This window comes from Eublepharis macularius, chromosome 4 (assembly GCF_028583425.1).
Source record: "Eublepharis macularius isolate TG4126 chromosome 4, MPM_Emac_v1.0, whole genome shotgun sequence".
NCBI classification, from domain to species: domain Eukaryota; kingdom Metazoa; phylum Chordata; class Lepidosauria; order Squamata; family Eublepharidae; genus Eublepharis; species Eublepharis macularius.
Window position 1 is genome coordinate 177,022,612 of NC_072793.1, and position 27,319 is coordinate 177,049,930.

At 44.5% G+C, this 27,319-nt stretch overlaps 1 protein-coding gene across 1 annotated transcript; it reads left to right on the forward strand.

Moving 5' to 3' along the window:
- Positions 1–6,295: 6,295 nt before the first annotated feature.
- On the forward strand, positions 6,296–27,319 carry LOC129327918 (vomeronasal type-2 receptor 26-like). The gene is made up of 6 exons (XM_054976663.1): positions 6,296–6,423; positions 11,076–11,253; positions 12,296–13,150; positions 21,306–21,530; positions 23,822–23,948; positions 26,418–27,319. The coding sequence occupies exons 2-6, from the start codon at positions 11,110–11,112 to the stop codon at positions 27,317–27,319; spliced, it is 2,253 nt and encodes a 750-aa protein (XP_054832638.1). The 5' UTR covers positions 6,296–6,423; positions 11,076–11,109.

Sequence of the window (27,319 nt, forward strand, 5' to 3'; positions counted from 1 at the left end):
TAACCCTCCAACTCTAGACACCTCAGGGGCATCACCAAGAGGCCAGCCAGCACTGTATTAACCCACCCTATTCCTGCCATTCTTAGTTATGGCCTAGCCCGTATCCATCCACTCCAAGTCTCATTACAAGAATCAACCAGCCTGGGAACAATGTGGACCTAATAAAAAAGCTGCTTATCCCTATGACAGACAGCTAATTACTCCATCATTTTTTGATAGAGAGGATGGGCAGGCCAACCTGTAGAGGAGGCGACAGCAGTTCAGTTAAATAGAAATTCACCTTCATAGTTATGCTGCACAAGGCAAAAAAACATACCCATGGTGTTGTCCGTAGGAATAAAAAATCTGCATCTTTTCTGTTTCTGTATACTTCCAGTCCCCAACAGTGATGCCGAGCCTTGGACTGCCCAGCAATTGTCCAAGTCTCTCTTCTACCTCTGGAAAAGAAAACTGGTCCCCTCTATAAAGTAGACTCACTAACTGACAACATCCCTTGTTTGTAACTATGCTGTGTGTTGATTCTGTAAAACATGAAACTTACTCCAGAGCAAATTTTTCAGGTATCAGGGTCCACCTTGGACAAAGCGCTCTCCCTTGTACTAAGACACAAAATGGTGGCCATGCTCACCACCTTCTTCCACCTCTTCTCTTCTAGGTTTGTTCTGCCAGAGCCCATCTGCCCTCCTTGGCCACATCCTTCATGCCTTTAGGAGGGCCCAGCCACACCTGGGGCATTTTCAGTGACATACTCTGCTGAGAAGCCTCACATGGGTGTGGCCAAGCCCACATTAGTTTGATAATGGCCTCAGAGAGTTAAAGGGCCAGTCCCGGGCTGGTGTGGTCACCCCAGCCCCCAACAGAGCAACATAATATTATCTCTGTGTTGGCTGTCATATCCTACTATATAACTGAGTAAGCGTGTTTCAGACAACTCACTTTATACCCTGGTACACCCTGGTACACCATCTTAACACTGTGTTAAGGTGTGGGATGGGCATTGCTACCTGCTCCTCTCCTAATACCAGCTGGGTTAAGGTGGGGGGCAGGCATGGCCACCTGTTCCGCTCCTAATACCAGCTGGGGTAAGGCGGGGAACGGGAATTGCCACCTGCTTTGCTCCTGATCCCAGCTGGGTGAATGGGGGAGGGCATTGCCACTTGGTCCGCTCCTAATACCACCTGGCTTAAGGTGGGGGTGGGCATTGCCACCTGCTCCACTCCTATTACCGTTTGTGTTAAGTGGAGAGTGGGCATAGCCACCTGCTCTGCTCCTGATCCTAGCTAGGTTAAGGTGAGGGGCTGGCATTACCATCTGCTCTGCTCCTAATAACAGCTACGTTAAGCCAGAGAGTTGTCTGAAACACGCTTACTCAATTATATAGTAGGACATATATTTATTGTATTTCACATATACATAGAAAAGACATGAGACAGTTATCATTATGCTTTCCTATATCCGTTATCTAGTTCTTCACCTCCTGTATTTCATCCTACTACATCTTTAACTGTGAATTCTATTGTATCATATACTATTACCCTTAATATTACATTACATTTAATCATTATATTTATTTGTCATCCATTTGTAGAAAAGGTCCCATGGTGCGGAAAAGTCTTCCATTTGCCCTTTCATCAGCGAGATTAATTTGTCCATTTCTGCAGTTTCTATTACTTTCACTATTAACTCTTCTTGCTGTGGAATTCTTTGTTATTTCCAGTAAGTCGCTAATAAAATTCTAGCAGCCATCACTATGGGAATTATCAAATGTTTTTGCTTTTTGCTCATATCCAGCATACAAATCTCTTTCCTTTGTTGGTATCCCTTTTTTTACTTGTTTCTCTCATTGGTTTTGGGTTCTGGTTTGTGTTCTTCTGTTTTGAAGGTCCATCCTCTTCTTCAGATGTTGTTGAATAGTCTTGAAGTGGAGTTTCTTCTTCTCTTTCTACCTCTCCTTCATTTTTGGTTCTCTTTTTCTCTCCATCTTTCTGTTCTCCTCTCTTTCCAAGTCTTTCCATAACATTTCCCACCTTTTTAAGATGTTTTTAATGATGTGTATATTTGTATTCTGTTATCCGCCCTGAGTCTGCGAAAGCGGGGAGGGCTGAATATAAATACAATAAATTAAATTAAATTAAATTAAATTATGTATGGAGTGAATCTTAAATCTTTGTCCTTCGTATTGAAAAAACACTCATTCGGTATTAGCCATCTAAAGGGGATTGCTTCTTCCTTTAATTGAGTTATTTGGGGTGCATATTCTTAGTGTTTCTCTCTTACTTTCCATGGGGTTTCCTTTAGGACCCTTATCTCTTTGCCACGAATTTTCAATGGTTTATCCTGCAACATGTTCCATATACGTTCTCTAATCGCAAACTGTACAAATTTAATATGGACTTCTCTTGGTACCTTATTCTTCTTTGTGTATAATGAGTTGAGTCTATATATTAGGTCAATTTCTTTAGCCATCTACTCTGGTTCCTCTTCCAAAAAGGTGGCCAGGGCCTCTCTAAATTCTGTCCTTAAATCTTCATTTCCCTGTTCTATTACATTTTGGCATCTTATAATGAGTGAGGCTCTTTCCATTTCTAGTCCCATTAAAAGTTCCAGGCAATGTCTTGTTTAGAGGCTACTTCTTCTGTTTTCTGGAGTGTTCCCTCACATTTTTTATCTATTGTTTGAATTTGTCCCATCATATCTTGGGATATACATCTATTTTCTGCCATTTGCATCTGAAAATAATTCATTTTCCCCTTAAGTTCTAACACTTCTGTGTTCAAACTCGCCATTTGTTATACCACTTGGTTTAGTCTAAGATCAATTTTATCCATCCCAGTCTGGAACATCTCTCTTAAGGACTTTTGAGCCTCTGTCTCTGCTTACTGCATTGTAAGTGTAGTAGATTTGGTTTGGGCTGGAGAGGTAGGTGCTGAAGAGGAAAGACCTGAGTTTTTGCCTCTTCCCTTACTCACTGTTTCTCTCAAAAGTTAGGCCTTATATTCAGAACAATTCTTATTTTAGACCTGTCTATCTTTCTTTCCTTTAAGTTCTTATTTCTTGTATAACCAGTTTTACAATTATTATATCACAATACCCATTGCTCAATACCTGCATTCAGTGGCAACAGTCATTGTTTCTTTTATCTTATACATATATATCTCCCCCATATATCAGTTTATATGGAAAGTCTACATAGATATTTATAGATACATGCAGGAGTCATTTAGTAGAAAAAGATCTGGAGGAACTCATTAGCACAACTCATTAGCATAACTCATTAGCATAAGCCATGCCCCTTGAAATCGCTGGAAGTATGCCATTAGCATAACTGATTAGCATATGCAACACTCCCTGACATCGCCAAATGTCAGGTTTATTGCCCACTGTCCCTCCATATTGTTGTTCTGCCTCTCTTATGTTGCAATAGCCTCTTGCACCTGCTCGGATGGCTTGCTGCAGTGGCCTTGGGACAGCTCCTTCCATCTCACTATTGATTGTGCCCAGCTGGGAGAGCCGGAGGGGTGGGGGAACATGCAAATGGGTTGATATAATGTATCTTGTACTCAGTGCATCATTCTTAACAAGAGACCTGTGTACAGCCAGGCGCTTATACTTGCTTCTTGTAACCTATGGACATATATAGGCTGAAGCTTATGATATCTCAATAAAGACCCATTTACTCAAGAGAGCTTGGATTTCTTGCTGCAAGGGTTGGGAGTCTTCTTCAACGTATCCTGTTGCCCATAGACTGACACTTATCCTGGATGTTTTGGACCCAATCCTGGCCATTCAGGGCCGAAATTGGGCCCAAATTGGCAAACGGGCTGAAAATGGCCAAAAAGGTGCCCAAAATGGTCAGGATTGGGCTGCTGCTGAGTGGGAGAGTAATCCACCAGCTGTCAGAGGCCCAATCTGGGCTGTTTCAGCCCCAATCCAGGTCAAAACAGGCCCAAAATGGCTGAGAGTCAGGTGGACGTGGCCACCGGACATGTGACCTCTTTGGGAAACTGCTGGAACTGCATTCCTGTGTGTGCCCCCTCTAAATTAGCCCTGGTTACATGTAATGTTGCCAATTATCCACAAGGTGACAGTGTTGGATCACTATTTAAAGTTCCTTCTGTTTTTTTCTTTCCCCCCCAAATCTTCGTTATCAGTTTTTTTCCCACGCTCTAATCTTTGAATGACTCAGTTTCTGTATTCCATTACTCTGATTCTTCTAACTCCAGCAACACCTTCCAAAATACGAGAATAATAAAGTTCCAATCAAATGTTATAAATCCACTTGCAGGGGATATGAGGGGGGAAAAGTTACAAATTTTAAAGTTCCTATTAATCTTTTATTTTTTTCCAAAAAGTAACTCCATTCCGAGGGCGGGGGGAGAAACAGACGTGGTTGAGTCTATTCCCTAGCAAGTAACTTCCACTCCTGGAATAAAGGGTCAAAAATATAGAGAATAAGAACCAGTAAAGGAAGGAAAGTTAACAATAGATTACACTGGAAAATATTCCAGGAAGGTTAGTTCATTCTAAAGAGTCTGTCCTCTCACTGGCTAGAATTCAAATTATCCAGTCTCCAAAAAACAAGCAAGGTTTAAGGAGTTAAAAGAGAAAGCCCAATTTATAAACTTGGTTGTTTAAGCCTTCTGATTCCAATTAAAAGTTGCAGAGCCAAGGAAGATAAAAGAAAATACAACACATAGCTCCTTCCAGGGGAAATGGAGGGGGAGGAGATGCCAATCTTTTCCTCTCGCTTTCTTTTCTCTTTTTCAAGTAATATTTTAAAGGCTCTTATCACTTTGGCATTTCTTGGCAATTAAACTCACAGTTCAGATGAAGGCATAAATCTTGTCTCCAACAACACACAATAAAAAAGGAAGATAAGTCCATTAATTCATTCCGGCCGTCTCAGCTAATCGCCCATCAGGACGCCTGCATCCACCCTGGCACTAGGAACTGGTCCTGGGTCAAGCCCTTGTCAGCTGCTACTGACAAGAGCAACCACACAGGGTTACTCCCCAGCTTTCCAACATTTTCCAGATGTTTTTTAGGGGTGTTTAGACCGCACAGGTGGGGCAATTCAGTCCCCTCTAGAGCAGAACTCTGAGGTTGCTGCTTCACTCAGCCATATCCGGAAGCTGTCTTGTCTTTTATTTCACTAGCATTCTTTAGGAGGTCAGATTCCACCCTTCCTGCCGAATTGTTTGGTTCTTTTAATTTATTTTTGGTGAATTTAATTATTTAGGACAACGACCATTCTGCTTAATCTATTTTTATAATAGATTGGAAAATGTTACTCTTTTATTGCACCAGTGTTTTTATTAGTTAACCAGTTTGAGGAAAGGGACATAATCCCAAGGAGAAGTAGTGCCAGTTGAGTAAACTAAAGGAATATGCCAGTTGAGTAAACTAACCCATTTGTTGCATGGTAGAAAGTTAGATAAATTTGATGAATGGAATGTCATTTTGACTAGGATGGTGAATTGGATTTAATAACACCTGTATGATTTGCATCTCTGTTAGTCTCTTGCCTTGAACATCTCAGCAGGACTCGCCATTTCAGCTATGACTTGGTGGCAGTTTCCACCACCACCATATGGTTTGTTTCTAGAATTGCCGTTGAATTGTAAACCTCTGTATCTCTGTATCTGTCTTTCTCTTTATTGAATAAATGTACCCACACAAAAAATAACCTTGGTTTCTCGTTGACAATTAAAAGTTTTCACTCATTTTAAAATTCTCCTATTTTAGGATATGTGAAAAATCTTATGTTATATTATAGATTTTGCAAATTGATTTTTCTTCTGTGTTAGTGCCCCCCCAAATCACTGAACCATGTGTCTCTTGATCTCCCACTGAGGCCCACAGAAGACATCTGCTGAGCTGAAGTAAACATGTTTTCTTCTGAAATGTCACTGAGAATTCATAACTCTGAGCCACTGATCAACACCCCTGCAATTATCCACCATTACTGCTTTCTCCCATTTTCTGAGAAGGTCCAGAAGCTGATAGCAATATGAAAGATGCTGCTAATATTCCTTGTAGCATTCCATACTGAGGCGGGAGGCAGGCTGGCCATTGCCACTGGGCAGTCTTGTCATTGCAGCAGCAGTCAGTGGCTATTTAAAGTAACCAATTGATGCAAAAAGATAGTTCATGACCAATGTGGGGCTGGGTGAACTGCTGTCCGGGAGGAAGATTATCAAGCAAAACAGTGGTATTCATGGCTTTAGTATTGGTGCTTCTTCCCTGGGTCGTATGCAATGTTCCTATTGTTCAATGCACTCTCCATGACCCGCTTCCACTACTCCACAAGTATCACCAGTTAGGGGACCTCATCATAGCTGGCATTATTTCTCAGATCTACGTATCCTCTGATCAGTTAACATTCAAGAATCATCCTTCCCAAAAAGGAGTTGGTGAGAACTTGTACGTAGTTGGGTTGTAGGGCGGAATTAATGTCACTCATTGAGCTCTGTATTTGTGCTGCTTCTCTTCCCATTTGTAGACTCTAGCTAATTCCGCACACATTGGATAAAGCACTTTTTTTTTTTTAATAATTTTAATTTTTATTAAGGAAAAAAAATACAATAAATAAAGAAATGATCGCTTTACCGTACAGTGTTATCATAACAAAGATCATATAGCTAAACAGTGGTGGTGATAAAATTTCCAATACAACACTGTAACTAGATTGATACAATTACTACCAATATAATACTATGTTTCATTCAAAAAATTAAATTTCTGGGTTAACAATCTCATAATATGGTAGCTTTGTAATGAGTAGATTTTCCTTAGAGAGGAAATCCAGGAAAGGAAACCACTTCTCATAAAAATCTGAAGATTTGGCAGGGTTCATTTGTAACTGCATCCTATCTGTTATTTTCTCCATGATCAAATGATCCCATACCTTCATATACCACGTAGTGAGATTTGGGGGGAAATGCGATTTCCATCGTGACGCAATCGCATTTTTAGCTGCTGACAACAATATTAAAATTAAATCTTTCCTTATTTGTGGTATTGGATAGTTCCCCCAGATATTCAAAAAAATTAATTCCGGTTTAAAGGGAATTGAATAAGATGTGATTAAAAAAATTTGGTGAAAAACCAAATGCCAAAATTCTGCAACATAATTACATTTCCACCAGCAATGTGCATAAGACCCTTGTTCACCACAACGCTTCCAGCAAAGAGGGGATCTATTTGAATAGATTTTAGCCAATTTCTGTGGGGTAAAATACCATCGTTGAATAATTTTGTAAGTCTGAAGTCTTATATTAATAATTGGAGAGATAACTATTTTAGATTTCCAAATTTGTTCCCAGTCTTTATCTGAAATAGTGTTTCCACAATCTTGTTGCCATTTTTGCTGTAATGTTGTGTTAAAAGATTTTATATTACAAACAAGGATATTATAAGTCTTGGACAATAAGCCTTTACGAATAAACTCTGGTGCTTTTAGAATTTGCTCTAATTCCGTTTCAGAGCTTTTCATAACATCTTTAATTTTAAGTTCGCTTAATAGATAACTTAATTGAAAATATAAAAACCAAGGTATATCTCTACCGAGTTTTAACTCTAAATCAGACCTTTCCATTAAGCCATTTTTGGTAGCTATATCTAGCAAGCGTAAAGATTTAAAATGTTCCCAAGTCTTAGAGCACAAGAGGCTATATTGGATGGGAAAACTCTTATGTGATGTTATTGTTGAAAATCTAGATATTTCTGGTAATAATTTTTTTTTATATTTGTCCCAAGTTTTAATAATTGCTCTAAAGAAAATATTGCAATTAATAGAAAGTGGACGAATGTTATGTTTAGACCAAATTATATCAAGTGTCATTTTGGGATAATGCAATGCATTTAATATATTAATCCAATCGGTTGTTCCTTTCTTTTGTACTATCTGAATAATATCTACCAATCTGGAAGCGACATTATAAAGTTCCAAATCTGGATAATTAAAGCCTCCTTGCTGTGTTTGTTTTCTTAAAACTTTAAAAGCAATTCTTGGACGTTTAAATTGCCATAAAAATCGGTTTAACATGGTTTGCCATTTTTTGATTAGTTTAAGGGGAATTTCAATAGGAACTGTTCTAAAAAGAAAAAGAATTTTAGGAAAAATAAAAGATTTTATTAGGTGAAACCTTTCAAACCATGATAGTTGTTGTTTATTCCATTTATGTAAAATGTCTTTGATTTCTTTCATTTTTTGGATATGATTAACTCGAATTAATTGATTCAGATCAGAAGGGATTTGTATACCAAGATAAGAGAATTGCGAAGTAGCCCATTGATATTTATATTTTTGTTTAAGTAAATTTTGAGTTGTTCCTTCCAAATTAATGGGTAACATACTAGATTTACTCTGATTAATTAGTAATCCTGAAACTTGGCCAAATTTCGATAACTCATACTGCAGATATTGCAATGATACTAATGGTTTTGTAATATATAAAAGGATATCGTCTGCAAACAAATTTAATTTATAAGTATTATTACTAAGAACAATACCATGAATTTGAGTGTTATTTCTTATTGCCTCTGCCAGTGGTTCTATAGCAATCACAAACAAAATAGGGGACAGTGGGCAACCTTGTCTTGTACCTCTCTGCAGTCTAATGGGTTCTGATAGCATACCATTAGCTTTGATTTTAGCTTGAGGATGCGAATATATCGCCCTTATGGCTTGTAGAAAATTATTACCAAAATTCATATGATGGAGAAGTGCTTTTAAATAAGAAATTTCCAATGAATCAAACGCTTTTTCAATATCTAATGACAAAAACAATGTTTGAGTTTGATGCAATTTACTAAACGAAAGAATATTGAGGGCTTTATAGATATTATCAGATATATCTCTTTTGGGTATAAACCCTACTTGATCATGATGTATATAATTCCCAACAAATTAACTGAGACGTTTAGCTAATATGGACGTAAAAATCTTATAATCTACGTTTAGAAGTGATATTGGTCTATAAGAACCAGGTTGTAAGATATTTTTACCCTGTTTGGGAATCATTGTTATAGTAGCCTCTGACCAAGAATGGGGAAGTGTACCAGATTTAAATATGTTATTACACACAGACACTAATGGAGGGGTCAATATCGTTGCAAACTTCTTATAAAACTCAGATGAATAGCCATCTGGCCCTGAAGCCTTATTGTTCTTTAAATTTTTAATTGAGTCTAATACTTCTGAACTAGAAATTGGATTTTCTAATATTTGACGATGTGCTTCTGTTATTTTCCTAATGGCTTTATGCTTTGGATAAAGCACTTTCAATGCACTTTATCAATCGTTTGAGGTGGATTTTTTGTTCCGCACACAAAAAAATCTGTTCCAAATGATCTATAAAGAGGATTGGAAGTGCATTATCCAACGTGTGCGGAATCACTCTATGTCTCAATGTGCAGATTTATTTTATTTATTCTTTATAGGAGTTTAATATGTTTTCACTCAGTGGCTCCCAGGGACTAGGGACCCCTACAGGACTGTGGAGTAATTACAAGGGGTCCATGAGTCCATATGTGCACTATGCACTGTCATTTTCATCTTTTTGTCATTATAGATTTCTCAGTCAAAGGAGACAAATAATACAACTATTATTATGTGGGGGCGTCTATGGATGTTTTATTGTGTGTGCTAAAAAGCAGTCCTTAGAATACGTACTGAACAGTGTGTAATCTGAAATGAGTGTATTCTGAATATGTGTCTGTTATGTGCCATCAAGTCGCTTCTGACTTATGGTGACCCTGTGAACAAAAGACCTCCAAAATGGCCTGTCATTAAGACTCACTAAGATCTTACAAACTGGAGGACGTGGCTTTCTTTATTCTGTCCAGCCACCTCATTTTCTGTCTTCCTCTTTTCCTACTGCCTTCCAATTTTTCTAGCATTATGGACTTTTTCAGAGAGCTTTCTCTTCTCGTGAAGTGAAGATGAAGAGACAAATTGTACAAGCTGTATGTGTGTCGTGTGCAGCATTGTAAGGGGGAAATCTTTACAATCTTTACAGTTCTGTTCGGTGCTTGCACAGGGGACTACCTTTACCTTATATCTTAGCTAACCAAATGGAACAAATGGACATATTTATATTTTTATGCATTTGGACAAAGTAGTATATTTTAAAAAATAAATGAAGATTTTTGTCAGCTGTCATGAAGTCATGTTCTGTCATCTTAGGTCAGATATGGTGCCTTTTATGCTACAATGAATGATAAAACTCAGTTCCCTTATTTATTCCGCATGATTCCAAATGAAACAACTTAGTGTGTTGGGATTGTTCATCTCTTTAAGCATTTGTATAACTCAACTGGCTCAAGGTTGACTCAGCCTGCCATCTTTCTGAGGTCAGTAAAATAAGTACCCAGTTTCCTGGGGGTAAAGTGTAGATGACTGGGGAAGGCAATGGCATACCACCCCATAACAGAAAGTCTGCCAAGAAAATGTCATGATGCTCACACGGGGAATACCTTTACCTTTTAAAATGAAATATAATCAAATTGACAGCGTAAATTAAACAAATTGGATGCATCAGAAGATAAGCATGCCTTATTTTCCCAATGAAAGATGAGCCTTGTTGAATCAATCAAATCGTCTGAGAGGCACTTTGCAGAGTAGAATGGCAGGAGTAGAATGGCAGGGGCATTTATTCACTGCCTTTCTGTAGCTTATAAACACAAGAGAGATTGCAAATCATCTAACAAAGCCAAGCCAAACGCAGAAAGAAAGCAATATGTGTTTGAGCCTAATGGATAAGTGGTAGCTGGTAATGCACTGGTTGGGGGCATTCAAAAGACCAGGAGTAATCGCCAGTGAAATTCTTCAGTTCCATGGACTGACAACAAATGTATTTTAGCTCAAAGTTGATAGCAGGCATATTCAACTGAAATGTAACCAGTGGCACATTTTGTCACACCTTGTGACAAACGTCATGGTATAACTGTCATTGCAGTGTACTGACTCAGAATTATCAGCACATCCTGGCGTTGGCATTTGCTGTTCAGGAGGTCAATGAAAATCCCCAGCTCTTACCCAACCTTACCCTTGGCTTCAACATCTATAACAGCTATTTCAGTGCCAGCAGGATCTATCACGCATCGATGGAACTTCTCTCCACACTGGGAACATTCATCCCTAACTACAAGTGTGACACCCACAACAATCTGGTAGCTGCCATTGGGGGACCTAGTGAGAGTGTCGTTCGCCACATGGCAACCATTCTGAGCACCTACAAGATTCCACAGGTAACATGCGTGTATAAGGCATGGATTGTTAACTCGCATTCCTCTGGGCTTTTATGCTTTCCAGGTAGAAAGAGCCACAACTGACAAAGAGAGTTGTGACTCAAAAGCTTATGCTACAATAAAGTTGGTTGGTCTTAAAGGTGCTACTGGACTTTTTGCTACTACGGCTAACATGGCTAACTCCTCTGGATCAACTGAAATAGAGACATGCCTTGCTTGCTGTTTAAAGGTCAATTGTTAGGGATTATTTGGAAATATGGAACAAAATAATTCATGGATTTTTAAAGAACTGCCTGCAGTCTCCAGTGTAGCAATGTAAAATGCATACAAAGCTGCCTTCTACTGACTTGGAAGTGGCCTGAGTCAGACCCTTATGCAGTATTGTCCAATCCAATTGGCAGCAGCTCTCCAAGGTCTCAGGTAGAGTTCTTTTCCTATATCTGATAAAGGGAGCTTTGACTCTCAAAAGCTCATACCTCGGAAATCCAGTTGGCCTTTAAGGTGCTACTGGACTCAATACGGCTACCCATCTGAAAATTTCCCATCATATCTCACCTGTTTGTTTTAAGTGGAGATGCCTGCAATCAGACTGGGGGAACTTCTGCATGCAAAAGAGATGTTCTACCACTGAGCTAAGTCCTCAACCAAACATTTTATATTCTCTTAGCCTACCTTAATTTAAAGAACATCTCTATTAATGATGATGGTGACATTCTAATTGGCAGAATATAAAACTTCACTGGTTCAAAAAGCTTCACTCGAGTAAGATGCGAGGTAAAATTCTTCAAAATTCTCTCCTAGGTTCTTACTGACCAGATATGGGGTTTGCCCTGCCCTCCGCTGCTCTATTCTATTCTATTCTATTCTATTCTATTCTATTCTATTCTATTCTATTCTATTCGCTTCGCTTCGCTTCGCTTCGCTTCGCTTCGATTCGATTCGATTCGATTCGATTCGATTCGATTCGATTCGATTCTTTATTTTGCCCTTTGAATATCCTGTCCTGTCCATCACCTTTTTTAAAACCTCTTAATTTTCTTAGGTTATGTATGCTTCGGCGCCAATTCAGAATGACCGAACCCAAGCTGTTTTCTTCCACCAGATGTTTCCAAATGGGGCGCATCATTATATGGGGATTCTCCAATTACTGCTGCACTTCAGGTGGATGTGGATTGGGGTGATTTATTTAGATGATGACAATGGAGAGAATTTTGTCCACAATGTGCTTCCCATGTTTTCCCAGAGAAACATCTGCTTTGAGTTCATAGAGAGATTCCCCAGCATAACCTTTTCCAGTGAGGTTGCTGAAATGATGTTAGAAGGGTTGGAAATATTTAATGTGGCCATGAGAAGCTCGGCCAATGTGTTCATCATGCATGGCGAAACTCAAACCATGACTATTATAAGAACGTTGCAACGCTTCTCAGTATTCGAGGATATGCCCGTAAAGACTAAAGTTTGGGTTATGACCGCCCAGATGGAGTTCACATCGCTTGCCTGTCAAAGAGGGTGGGACATACACTTCATACATGGTGCAATCTCTCTCTCAGTTCCCTCCAAGAAATTACAAGGATTCCAGGAATTTATTCGTATGAGAAACCCTACACTGGAGAATGAAGATCACTTCCTCAGGGACTTCTGGGAAAATGTATTTGCCTGTTCTTTCCCTGAATCCATGATAGACAAGAATGTTGGGCAAATTTGTACTGGAGAGGAGAAATGGGAGAGTCTGCCAAAGTCTGTCTTTGAAATGAGCTTGATCAGCCACAGTCACAGCATCTATAATGCTGTCTATGCTGTAGCATATGCCTTGAATGCCCTGGATCAACACAAATCGAAACCCTCAACAATGGGGGATAGAGAAAGACAGAAGCTTTTGAGTCAAAAGCCATTGCAGGTAACATCCTGAGCAGACAATTACCAGAGAGCTCGTCATGCATGTAGGCGCATCAACATGCTCTAGGCTGCTCAGAAAGATGTCTCTCATCCAAGATTGGTGTTTTCATATCTGCGTGCGAGATCTGCCGTAGGTCACATCGTGATTGTTGTGAGGATAATAATAACACACTTTGTAAGCTGCTCTGAATGGGCAGTTATCCTGAAGGGCAGTATATAAATCAAACGTTGTTGTTGTTCAATTTTATGCCCACTAGACATGTAGCACTTGCTTCCCAAGATTAATGTGGCCATGCAGGATGATTGCAATTCAGCATTGCCAGCCATGTTGTTTTTTATGCATGTTTTGCATGAATAAAAGATATATTCATTTATTTAAAGCATCCCACAACAAAATAATACAATGAAAACAAACATATAGGAGAAGAGAGAAATGCCTTCAAAGTGTGATGCATCTTTCTCTCAACAGACCTTCCTTCGGGGTACAATCCTCAGGTTAGGAGCCAAAGGCCAAAAGCCCATTGATTTGTGCCAATGGCCTTCTACTAATCGTATCCAAATTGTTGTTGAAAACTTACCCTCCCATGGATTTTGATGTCTTAGTATAAAAGGGGGATTAGAAAGGATTGATTTCAGACCAAACAACTAATCAGTGGTACTTTTGGAAGGGCTTCATGTGCTCAGCATTCATGCAAGAGAAATATGGCCTATTTGCCATTAATTCCTGTGTAGTTCATCTGTCTGCCTGCCTGCCTATCTCTGTATTATTGATTTTCTGTCATGGAAATAATATTCAGTCCTTTGTTTTGCTCACTTGGCCATTTTCATAAAAATTAGCATCCGGGTATTTTCAAAGGAAATTATGCTTTGACATTAATTTTATTATGCTTCTCTTGATGCGTACAGAAGAGAAATGTGTTAAAAAAGCATGTTGAAAAAAGCTTTTTGTGAACATTTACCAACCATTTGCTAATCATGTACATGCAGTGTGCTATTTTATTCTTTTGTCTTCCATTTTGGTTTTCATGTTAATTTGATTCCTGGCCTAATTGAAAGGCCTTTTCTTAACTTGCTGTCTTGTTTCTCCTTGAATTTGTCTTTAACACAACACAGCCCTTGTGTATGTCAGACTGTGGCTAGATAAGGCACTCTCTGCAAGATTCCCTTTAGAAGCAAGAATAAGTCCAGTGTCTGGCAAAGGAAGTTTTATTGCAGAAAAGGTCCATTATAGTCCACTGTCCTGAATAGGAGACTCAGGATGGTACATGATCATTGTTACCAATGAAGAGCAAGCATAGGATACAGAGTAACAATACCCATCTGGAACAGCCTCCCCCCACAGTTCTCAAAACAACATCTTTCAGTCCTGGGAAGCTGCTCCCCTTCAAGGCCAATGCTTGGTGGAACGGTGTTAGACACAACAATCTCCTCCGGTGGGAATGCTGCCTGGGAACTGGTGCACCTGGGGAGAAAGCACTTAAACACTAGAAGCATTAGAAAATGGAGTCAGTACAGTTTAGATATATACTGGACCTGACATTCTGCCCCCCTTAAAATAGATCCCCCCCCAGGCTTATATGGATAGCGAGTATGAAAAGCTTTGGTTAATCTAGGAGCATGAACATGTGCAGAGTTCACCCATTCATCGTAACCAGAATCAAAGTCCTTCCAGCGAATGAGGTAAAAAAGCTGGTTTCGCTTGAGCTTAGAGTCCAAGATTTGTTGTACCTCATAGTGTATTTGGTCGTCAATCAAAGTGGGAATGGGTGGAGCTTTGATGTGCCATTTGTTGTCGGTGGGAGCTCTTTTTAGAAGGCTGACGTGGAACGTATCATGCACATGGCGCAGGTTTTTAGGCAAAGTTACAGCAACAGTTACCTTATTTATTATTTTGCGCACAGGAAAAGGTCCCAGGAATTTTAGAGCGAGTTTGCGGCTGGTTTGAGCTAGCTTTAGGTTCTTTGTGGAAATATACACATGATCTCCAGGTTGTAATTCCCATTCGGCCACACGATGGCGATCTGCGTATTTTTTGTAATCCAGTTTGGCTTTTTCAAGGTGTTTCTTAATAAGAGTCCACTGCTGCGCCGCCTCCCCCCACCATGAAGATACATCTGGCAGTTTAGAGGAATGGAGAGGGGGTGCGTCTAACGGGAAGGGATCGAAGTGAGTCCCGTACACGATTTTGAATGGAGACTCTCCCGTTGAAGCGTGTACACTGTTGTTATAGGAGAATTCGGCTAGGGGGAGAAGGTCCACCCAATTATCTTGTTGAAAATTAATGTAGCAACGAAGAAATTGTTCTAAAATTTGGTTAGTCTTTTCGGATTGTCCGTCGGTTTGTGGGTGGTGGCTTGAACTGATGCCTTGTTCAATATTCAACATTTTCAAAAGCTCCCGCCAGAAGTTGGCAACGAACTGTCCGCCGCGATCCGAAATCACCTTGGACGGAAAAGAATGTAATTTCACGATGTGTTTTAAAAACAGATCCGCTAGCTTTCGCGCGGAGGGTATAGCAGTACAGGGGATAAAATGTGCTTGTTTGGAGAACAGATCTACCACCACTAAAATACAATTATGTCCTTTTGAGATAGGTAGATCAGTAATAAAATCCATGGATATTACTTCCCAGGGTCTGTTTGGTGTTTCCAATGGTTGCAGGAGACCCGGAGGCTTCCCTTTCCTGGTTTTGGCGCTGAGGCAAACAGGACAGGAACTAACGTATTGGGAAATGTCTTTGCGCATGCCCGGCCACCAGAATTGTCTTTGGATGAGATGCAAAGTTTTTAGATACCCATAATGTCCAGCAGTGGGAGCATCATGACAGCGCTGCAAAATTTCCAGTCGGAGGCTGTCTGGGACATACAACTTGCCCCCGGCCAACCAATCCCCTTGTGGGGATTGGGTCAGTTTGCTCCGCGGAGCTCTATCCCCCTCCTTCTCTATTTCAGCTTTAAGTTTCGATTTCCATTCCTGGTTGGCTGGGAGGGGCTGTTTGGCGCGGCTGCGAGTAGTCACCACGCCCCCAAGTTGCTTAGGCGAGAAGACCGTGTCGACCGTCTCCGCCCGTTTGCTCTTATGTTGGGGCATGCGCGATAGGGCGTCCGCCAGAAAGTTAGTTTTGCCCGGGAGATAATTTAGAGTGAAGTTGAATTTCGAAAAGAATTCCGCCCACCGCAATTGTTTGGCATTCAGTCTGCGTGGGCTCCGGAGGGCCTCCAAATTTTTATGGTCTGTCCAGACCTCAAAAGGGTATCGTGCCCCCTCCAGCCAATGTCTCCAGTTAGTAAGAGCTGCTTTTACTGCAAAGGCCTCCTTCTCCCACACATTCCAATTCCTTTCCGCTGCAGAAAATTTTCTAGACAAGAACGCACAAGGACGCAATTTCCCATCCTCCCCCTTCTGTAGCAAAACCCCCCCTATCGCCGTATCGCTGGCGTCGACCTGTACTATGAAGGGGGATTGTTCGTTGGGGTGGGAGAGGATGGGTTCTGTTACAAATTGTTCTTTTAGGCAGTCGAAAGCCGTTTGGCAATCGGGGGTCCATTGTAATTTGGAAGAGGGTTTCTTAGCTTGGTCCCCTTTATCTTTGGTTTTCAGCAGTTCTGTTAAGGGGAGCGTGATTTGGGCGAAATTTGCTATGAAGTCTCTATAAAAGTTGGCAAAACCCAGGAAGGATTGCAGTTCTTTGCGGGTGGTGGGCGTTTGCCAATCTTGTATCGCCTGTATTTTGGCTGGATCCATTTTCAGACCCTCTTGGGAGATACAATACCCAAGGTAAGTGAGTTCTGTTTTATGGAATTCACATTTGGACAATTTGATGGGCAGTTTATTCCTCATCAAGGTGGCTAGGACCTTTTGTACCATTTGAACATGTTCTTCCTGGGTGTCCGAATAAATTAAAACATCATCAAGGTACACCACCACCCCTTTGTACAGAAATTCGTGTAGAACTTCGTTTATCATGGACATGAATACAGACGGGGCTCCCGTCAATCCAAAGGGCATAACTAAGTATTCATATTGTCCGAGGGGCGTATTAAACGCGGTTTTCCACTCATCCCCTGCCTTGATACGAACGTGGAAGTAGGCATCTTTTAGATCTAATTTCGTAAAGATCTTACCTTGGGCCACGACGTTGAGAAGGTCTCGGATGAGCGGTAGAGGATAGGCGTTGTTGGTGGACACTGCGTTCAGTCCTCGGAAATCCGTGCAGAGTCTGAGTCCCCCATCCTTCTTTTTTACGAAGAGGACCGGAGCGGCGTGGGGGCTAGAGGCTGGGCGGATGAACCCACGTTGAAGGTTGGTGTCGATGAATTTCCGGAGCTCTTCGCGTTCATGGAGACTCATGGGGTAGAGTCTCCCTTTGGGTAGCGAGGCTCCTGGTAAAATTTCCACCGCACAGTCCGTTCGTCGATGCGGGGGTAGAGTGTCCGCTTCCTCCTCCGAGAAAGCGTTTAGAAAAGGCCAGTAAGGTTCGGGTATTTGGTTGACTTCTTCTTGGGTAAGGAGGGCCTTTTCTTTCTGAGTAGGGTCTTCGCCCCAGTTTTGATTCCAACGGTGATTTTCACAGTTGGCGTGACTGAAGGTAATGCATCCCTGTGCCCAGTCTATGTAGGGGTTGTGATCACATAGCCATTTGCTGCCTAGGATTAACGGGTACTTGGCAGTAGAGCTGATGACAAAGGACCTCTTCTCCCAATGTTGTCCCATGCCTGTGATCACCGGGATGGTTTCAGTTGTAACAGGATTCATGTTGGTACCATCCATTTGTTCAAAGATTACTGGATTTTGTAAATCCCGAGTTGGTAAAACCAGTCCATTAACTAGAGCAGGGGCTATGATGTCTCTTGAGCAGCCCGAGTCGATTAGAGCTTGCACCCGAATGTGCATTTTTCTCTCTGGGTTGATCAGAGTCACGGGCATGAATAAAATGGACCCAGGTGGCCGGTTCGGTGCAGGAACGGGCTTGGGGCGGATCTGTCGTTTGGGCCCTTTTACGACAGATCCATCTCGTTTCCCGACTGAGGGCTCTCTGGATTGACTTCTGCGTTTGGGGAAGCGGGGTCGTATTCCATAACTTCTTCCGCTTCTAGTCCCCTCTCTGAGGCGGGCCTTTGGGAAGCGCCGCGACCTCTGTTCGCTCGAGGTGCGGGAATCGGGCGTTGGAGAGTAGGAAACGGAGCAAGGGTTGGGCGCCTTAGTTGAAGCGGAGGTCTTTGCACAGGCCGGTAGGGGCATTGTGCTGCAAAGTGACCGGCTTGTCCGCATTGCAAACACAGCCCTTGTTGCCATCTAGCATCTCTCGCTCCACGGGTGGCGTACCCAGCTCCCCGTCCTCCCTTCTGCAAAGTCAAGGGTCTTCTTTGCCCCGTTTGTTGTTGTTGTTCAACCAAACGGACTTCCAAAATGCGATTCTCAACTTCGCATGCAAGTTGGATCCAACCCAACAAGGTAGGGGGATTGTCCTGCATGAGAGCTCTGTCCAAAAGTCTCGGGTTTAGTCCTTGCTTGAACAGGATGATTTTGGTGGACTCCTCACACCTAGGGCATTTGGCAGCCAATTGTCGGAATTTCGTGATATAGTCTCTCGCTGACATGCTGCCCTGTTTAATGGCCTGCAATTCTGTTCGGGCCCTGGTTTCCTCTAAGGGGTCTTCATATTGTGCTCTAATAGCATCTACCAACCCCTGGAGAGTATCGAGTTCTGGGGCCCCGATATTATATAGTCCTACGTACCAGTCCGCTGCTTTCCCTTGTAAGCGGGAGCCGAGATGTTCAATTTGGCTGGCCTCGCTGCCGAAGAGGTGTCCCCACCGGTTGAAGAATTGCACAACTTGCACTAGAAAAAAGCCCAGTTTGGAGGGATCCCCATCAAAAGTGGCTTCCAGTTTCACCCAACCCATTGGGAGGTCTTGCCTCGGAGCCGGTGCTGGGTAGAAGTCCGCCGGAAGCATCAATGGCACTTGAGGTATGGGGGGACCCGGTTGTGCTAGCGGTGCTGGTTGCGCTGGCGGCGGCATCACCGGTTGAGCCGGGGGTAGCGGCCTCGGCTGGGCTGGTGGTGGTGCTCTCGGCTGGGCTGGTGGTGGTGCTCTCGGCTGGGCTGGTGGTGGTGCTCTCGGCTGGGCTGGTGGCGGCAGTCTGGGTCGGGCAGGCGGCTGCAATCTCGGTCTGGCTGGTGGCAATGCAGGAGGTGCTGGCCGTAGCGGTTGAGGTGTTTGCAGTTGAGGCCGGTGCGGCGGAGTAATGATCGGCCGCTGAGGGGTGGGTTGGTGGGGTCGTAGTGGTGTAGGCCCCATCGGTTGGTTCGGAGGTGGTCTTACGGGCTGCTCCAGTGGCAAACGTATCGGCTGCAGTGGCGGGGTTAGTTGTGGTCGAAGCGGAAGGGGCCGCAGCGGCGAAGGCTTAATGGGTGGTGGGCCGCGCGGGCTTGCCCCTCTTGGCGTCGTGTCTCTGGGACGCACAGGCTGGTCTTGTGGCGCCGGTAGAACTTCCCCCGAGGTTTGCTGAATAGGAACCACTTCTAGCGGTCGTTGCGGTAATTCCTCCTCAGAAGGGGCCGGGAGTTCTTCTGTCTGACCCGGCCGAATTGTTGTTGGAGAAGCGGGAGGGTGTATCACTGTCGTCTCGGTTGGACGGGTTGGTCCCTCTCCTTCTCTTGGCTCCTCCGCTGGAGTCTCCTCGGGAGACGGATCCCCGTCCAATTTAGGGGGTTCCGTTGGAGTCTCTCCGGGCACCTCAGCTGGAGTATCCCCGCTCGGCGGAGTTTCGTTTAGTCCAGGGTGTTCCGCGGGCGATTCTCCCGGTTCTTCAGGGTAGGTTTCCTCCTCTCCCGAAGGTAGCGGCTGCTGCGGGTCGCCCTCCACTGGATAGGACATGACACTTTGAAGGGTGGCAATTTGTATCGCCATTTCTTCAGGCGAGATTCTCTCTCCTGCCCCCATTGACGAGATTAGGTGAATGGCATGAGCCAAACTTTCCTCCATATCGATCAGCCTAGCTTCCAACTGTTGCATTCGGCTAGGATCCGGTTGCCCCATCACGGAACCTCCCTCAGTTGTACTCACCGGGGAAAACGGCCCCCAGGGCGGAGGATCGCCTTGATCGACTCGCGATCTCGCTGCTAGAATTCCTTTGGCTAGGCCCGTCACGGCCGAGATGCCGGAGTCTACAGCATGGGTACGGCTTTGTATTTGCACCCAACTTTGCTCAGGAACTTCCGTTGGCTCTTTCCACGGGGCAAGTTCCGAATAATCCCAACTCAGGGCGCCGCGGTGAGATGTATTCCCGTCCGTCCGTTCGGTCGTCCGGTTCCAAAACAGCCACGGTTGGCTGCTGTCCAGCTCAGGGACCGTCTCTAGGCTTCGGCGCCCGTCCATCGAAACTCTTGGATGTAGCCCTCCGGCCCGGCGCTCCCGTGTTTCTCGGGGTCGGGCTCCCCACTCCGACGGGGTGGGTAGCGAGAGCAAGGGAAGAGCTGTAGCCCTCGGCCTTGTCCCCTCACTGCTGAGGTCGATGAGAGGCGGTGTAGGCGTTGAAGCACCAGCCCCGGCTGGCACCTGCGATTCTTGGGGTTGCACTGTTTGACTGTCGGGGGACGCATACGGATCAAACAAAGGATCCCTGTCCGGGACTACCTTGGATTCCGCTGGGCCCGACTCAGGCATGATTGGTAACAAAATGTCAGACTGTGGCTAGATAAGGCACTCTCTGCAAGATTCCCTTTAGAAGCAAGAATAAGTCCAGTGTCTGGCAAAGGAAGTTTTATTGCAGAAAAGGTCCATTATAGTCCACTGTCCTGAATAGGAGACTCAGGATGGTACATGATCATTGTTACCAATGAAGAGCAAGCATAGGATACAGAGTAACAATACCCATCTGGAACAGCCTCCCCCCACAGTTCTCAAAACAACATCTTTCAGTCCTGGGAAGCTGCTCCCCTTCAAGGCCAATGCTTGGTGGAACGGTGTTAGACACAACAATCTCCTCCGGTGGGAATGCTGCCTGGGAACTGGTGCACCTGGGGAGAAAGCACTTAAACACTAGAAGCATTAGAAAATGGAGTCAGTACAGTTTAGATATATACTGGACCTGACAGTGTATGTCCGCCATTTTCTACAGCCTAATGCTTCCTTTCCTTCCCCTTCGCTTAGCTCCACCTCCTTCTGAGAAGTGTCTCATTTAACAGCAGTGCTGGGGAAAAGGTTGCCTTTAATCAAAATGGAGAGCTAATAGCTGGATTCGACATTATAAATTGGGTCACATTCCCAAACCAGTCTTTTCTTAGAGTCAAAGTTGGGGAGCTAGAACCTGGAGCTCCACACAACATGCTCACCATCCACGAAGAGGCTATCATATGGCCCAGCAGGTTCAACCAGGTATGCTCTGAAAGAGATCAAGGAAGGAGTCTCTGGTGGGATGGCAGGGGCCGAGCCGAGCTGAGGCCAAGCAGAGAGGTGGGCCGATGCGGCAGTAGAAACCTGCCCTACAGCTGATCTGCATGGCAGTGCAGCAGCATCCCAGCCACTCCCAAGCCCTGCAGCAGGGCTGCCCCAGCAGGGAGCAGGGCCAAGGCTGGTGGGGCCAAGACAGCCCTCGCCAGTACAGGGCACAGAGCGGGCCTGGACGAAGCAGCAGGCAGCCCCCCGAGCAGCCTCCCCGAGCAGTATTGCAGAGTCTCCACATGGCAGGCTGATAACCCAGAAGGCATTGCTGAAGTTGCACCCACATTGACCTTAGATGGAATGCTGGGAAGCTGGGGCCAGCAGGAGAGGGGGCTCGGGATCACAGGTGGGATTAAAAGGGGGCTGGAAAAACAGGTGAAGGCCAAGAATGGAAGAGCTGCAAGAAAGCTCAGAGAGGGAGAACAGAGTGCAGCCCTCCAGGGAGCAATGGAGGCTTAGGGTGATGTAACCCTTCCTGGTTCCTTCCTATCTGAGACCTGGGAAGCCCTGTGGGGAAGGGTTGCCAGAATAGTGGAAGGTTGGGAGGCAAATCTCAAGCCCCCCAAGAGCTTAATCCACTAATATAACATTGTTTATAAGAAAAAAGAATTATATAGGCTTTATTGAAAGAGACCTGTGTCAACTAGTGTTGCCAGCCACACTCTTCACTCCTAATGTATAGCAAACAAACAGGGCAAATCCTTGTTGTTGTGGATTTTCTGGTATTAGTCTCTCACTAGCCAATCTAACTGCGAAGGGAGGTGAGAACTGGAGGAAAGTGCTGGTGGTACCGTGCGCAGGGATGAAGGACAATTACTTTCCCCCCACTCCTGTATTAAAAAATTGCAAATCAATTTAAAATGGTGTCAGCAGACATAGGTATTAACTCAGGGAAGCCGTCCCTTTGAGCTTAACCCGAAGTTTTCCCAGTTGAACATTTGGAGTTGAGATTCGTGGACTGAACGTTGGAATGAGGCATACCAGATTGCCTGTCCTGGCTGGCCATCTCCCACCCACAGCTCCAAACCCCCCACCACTACTCTTCACTCCAGCAGAAACAAAAATGTGGGATGGGAAGTGACGTTGTGTGATGCTGAGACATCACTTCTGGTTGTACCCGGGCGGGACATCTCAACCTTCTATGAATTCCCCTAATCTGAATGGGTTTTACCATAGAGATCAGGGAATTCCTAGAACATTGCAATGTCACTCTGCCCCATCCCTCATTTTTGCTGCTGCTGGAGTGAAGAGTGTGGAAAAGAACACCACCCAGGATTAAAGAAACAGTCATATGATCTATTTAAAGTGGTAGTGCTCCCAAATTCATATACATTTACAATGTGCAATTCATACAACTATATCATATATTAAATACAAAATACAAAGTTCTAAGAACAAGGATCACGTATTCCCCTCCCATACATTCCAAGGAAGCAGGATAGCAACTCCAAGTCCAATAGCAGGGGCAGGCAGAAAATCACTACAGCATTCATACACAATACAATAATGGCATCAATCACATACAATGAATGTTAAATGCAAAAGTAAAATTCATGTTGCCACGCTTACCCGTCTGGAGATTAATTATTTCAAATGCCCGTTCCCTCATAGAACCTGGAGAGTGACACAGATACAGTGATCATGCACACCTCCTTAGGCTTCTAATTAGCTTACATACAGAAGCCCATCCTGTTCAAGTTAAAGTTGCAGTAACCTATTCAAGTTAAAGTTGCAGTAACCCCCCACAGCTTATTCAGCCTAGAAAGCAATCTGCCTGCCCCTGAGGAAGTTGGAAGACGAAATCTGGCATTGCAGCCGGCCCCCAGTTTGGGCTACTACCCTTCAGGATCTCTCATATGGAATGCTGAAGAAAACCTATCAGCAAGAAAGAACTAAATGAGACTTGTTCTCTCTAATAAGCACAGTACTTACGTGCTATTGGACTTGGAGTTGCTATCCTGCTTCCTTGGAATGTATGGGAGGGGAATATCCTTGTTCTTAGAACTTTGTATTTTGTATTTAATATATGATCTTGTTGTATGAATTGCACGTTGTAACTGCCCAGCTAGAAGTGACAGCTTCCCTGCGTTAATACCTATGTCTGCTGACACCAGCACTTTCCTCCAGTTCTCACCTCCCTTCGCAGTTAGATTGGCTAGTGAGAGACTAATCCAAAAGTATGTAATTTGAATTCTAAAGCATTCTTCACTTTTCTTTATGGTCAGATGGTGCCCCTTTCTGTGTGTAATCCCCCTTGCCGTGCGGGTTATAATAGGATGAAGAAGGAAGGGAAGCCATTTTGCTGCTATTACTGCATTCCATGTCCAGAAGGGAAGATTTCAAACCAGACAGGTAAGAGATACATTTTATACATTTTATAGACTCCATGGTATACAAGTGGGGAACCCACAAGCGCTTGCAAGGGGGCACCTCGTTTCCCCTTCCCTCACCACGTCCTCTCTCCCTTCCCTGCCCCCATAGCCCCTCTCCCTTTTCCTTCTTCCCTCTCTCCTTCTCACCCACCTTTATCTACTCCCTAGCTTCACCTTTCCCCATTGGCAGCCCTTCCCCTGTGGCCCAGTTGACTGGTGCCAGCTGAGGTGGGCCCAGTTGCCTGGGGGAGAACCTGCAAGAACTTGCAGGGCATACTTCACTTTTCCCTGTGTCCCCCTCCCCACACTCTTTCCTCTTTCCTGGCAGCCTCCATATGTTCACCTTTCCATGCATCCTTCTCTCCTTCAAACCCAGTAAACTGCTTTCCTTTGATCTACCCTCACCGTCATCTATATTTATTAATTTACTTCATTTATATATTGTCTTTCTTCACAATGGGAACTCAAAACAGCTTTCATCTTTCTCCTTGCCTCCATGTTATCTTCACAACAACCCTGAGAAGTACGTTAGGTTGAGAATATGTGACTGAATCAAAGTCACCCAAGTGAGCTTCCACAGCAGAGCAGTGGTTTCAACTTGGGTCTCCCACACTCCAATTCTGAACCTCTAACCACTATACTAGGCTGATTTGGGGAGGGGCTTCTGCTGAATAGCAGCAAGCAGCCAGGCCTGGGAGAGACATGCAAGTCTTATAGCATCAAGCTGCCCAGTGGTTGCTTCTGCGGCTGGGCCTGGCCTAAATAAGTCCTCCCTCAAAGGCTCAAACAACCCTGGAAAGGACCCTGCCCCCACCCCATGACTTCTACTGACAGAGACCAAACCTGGAACACTGGCCAAAATGTTATGGTTGCCTAGGAACAGCCAAGGAGTTTGTTTTTTTAAACTCCTCGATGTATTTTATTTAGATTTCAGATTTTTCTACAAACCTCAGGCATTTTTCAGATGTGTTCAAAGATCTGCTTTGTCTGTTCATGTCTCAATCTCTGGATTTAAATATCCACAGATGAAGGCCACTTGGCTATTGTTTATAAGGGCCAAGCTACACATGACGAAAGACACTTGCCTGGCAAGTGGATTGAGTGGAGGGCAAGTGAACAGGGAGAAATACACTTGCCATTCAAGTGTCATTTGTCACTTGTAGCTTGGCCCTGAGATGTTATAAACACACACATTTCCTTAAAGTTTACAAATTGTATTTAGAGTTCAGCGATGATGGTGATCACTGATAAGAGGGTGAAGCTTCACACCGAAGAGCATGAACTGTTGAGTATAGCATTTGCTTTGATGGAAACAACAAAACAAAATACAGCATACACCTACAAGGTGGTGCTGGCAGTAGCAGCAGCCTAATTTTGATATTCAGGGAAAGAACCACCTTCATTGCCTAGCTGAGATTCACTTGCTGAATTGGCTCCTGTAACTTGGCCTGATTTTGCCTCCACTTTGAGTATGTCTTTCTGGAAAAATAACTGCACAAGTACACTGCAAAATCTCTGTCTGGAGTCGGGCCCAGCCACTCCAGACTCGGCGGGGATTCTCCTCCCCCCCACGTGCCAGGCCCACGACCTCCCCATCCTCAGGCCAAGGGATCCAGCCCGAACGGAAGGTCTCTGCAGCCCTAACACCCTTACCTGGCTCTGTAGCAAGGCTGAGCCTGGCAGAGAGATCAAGGAAGGAGTCTCTGGCGGGATGGCAGGGGCCGAGCTGAGCTGAGGCCAAGCAGAGAGGTGGGCCGATGAGGCGGGAGAAACCTGCCCTACAGCTGATCTGCATGGCAGTGCAGCAGCATCCCAGCCGCTCCCAAGCCCTGCAGCAGGGAGCAGGGACAAGGCTGGCGGGGCCGAGACAGCCCTTGCCAGTACAGGGCACAGAGCAGGCCTGGGCGAAGCAGCGGCCAAGACACCCAGTTGGGGAGGTGGGACTAAGGGCGGGACAGAGCAGGCATGGGATTGGTGGCGGGCTGGAGGGAATCCACAGTGATGGGCAGGGACACAGCCCATGGAAAGAAGCTGGCACAGGTGATGGTGGTGGGGCGCACAGTGGGAAAGTGGAATGTGGAGCAGATTGACTGTTCCAGGGAGGGGGAGGGATGGAATGGTGCCATAAAGAGAGGACTCCCAGGGAGGCCAAGGAGGAAAGTGCTGGAGGGGCTTCAGAGTGAGCGCTGAGGGGGCCCGTGAGTCAGCAGGCAGGAGGAGAGCCCGGGTGTGTCAACACCCTCCCCTGCCACGTCTGAAGCTGAGGTTTCTCCCGCTAGTGCACCTTGGAAGACGGCGGAAGGGAAGACCAGTGGGCCGGGCAGCATCGCAGGTCACAATCTCCTTTCAGATTTCAAACCCTCAGCCCTCATTAACGACAGAGGTTTGCTGATTGCTTTGCACTGTATGCAAGCCTGTGCTGTTCAACAACCCACATTTTATTTTTCAGACGTGGATGAGTGTTTCCAGTGTTCAGAAGATCACTACCCAAACAATGGCCAGGATTCATGCCTTCCAAAAGGCATAAGTTTCCTGTCTTATGAAGAGCCTTTAGGGATCACTTTGGCTATTTTTGCTCTCTCCTTTTCTTTCATCACAGCTTTGGTGTTGGGAAGTTTCGTGAAGCACCAGAACACCCCCATCGTCAAGGCCAACAACCGGAGCCTCTCCTACGTCCTCCTTGTCTCTCTCTTCCTGTGCTTCCTTTGTGCTTTGCTCTTCCTTGGGAGACCTGAGAAGGTGATATGCCTCATCCGTCATACTGCATTTGGCCTCATTTTCTCCATGGCTGTTTCTTGTGTGTTGGCCAAAACCATCACAGTGATTCTCGCTTTCATGGCTACCAAGCCAGGGTCGAGGAAGAGGAAATGGTTGGGGAGAAGACTGGCCAGCTCTATAGTGATTTCCTGCTCCCTCATTCAAGCCACTATTTGCACTCTTTGGCTTGCAACCTTTCCTCCATTCCCAGATTTTGATATGCATGCAGTTACTAGAGAAATCATTGTAGAATGTAACGAAGGGTCTGGCACCATGTTTTATTGTGTCCTGGGCTTTATGGGGTTCCTGGCAGTTGTGTGCTTCGCTGTGGCTTTCCTAGCTAGGAAGTTACCAGATAGTTTCCACGAAACCAAATCGATCTTCTTTAGCATGCTGATCTTCTGCAGTGTTTGGATGACATTTGTTCCAGCTCACCTGAGTGCCAAGGGAAAACATGTTGTGGCCGTAGAAATCTTCTCCATCTTGGCCTCCAGTGCTGGGTTACTGGGCTGTATTTTCCTCCCCAAATGCTACATCCTTGTGCTGAGACCTGACCTGAACAAGAGAGAACATCTAAGAAAGAGAAAAAAGTAA

Coding starts and splice junctions, on each gene's coding strand:
- LOC129327918 (XM_054976663.1), top strand. CDS start 11,110: ATGGAACTTCTCTCCACACTGGGAACATTCATCCCTAACTACAAGTGT. Junction 13,151..21,305: donor TGAGTCAAAAGCCATTGCAG/GTAACATCCTGA, acceptor CCCTTCGCTTAG/CTCCACCTCCTTCTGAGAAG. Junction 21,531..23,821: donor GGCCCAGCAGGTTCAACCAG/GTATGCTCTGAA, acceptor CTTTATGGTCAG/ATGGTGCCCCTTTCTGTGTG.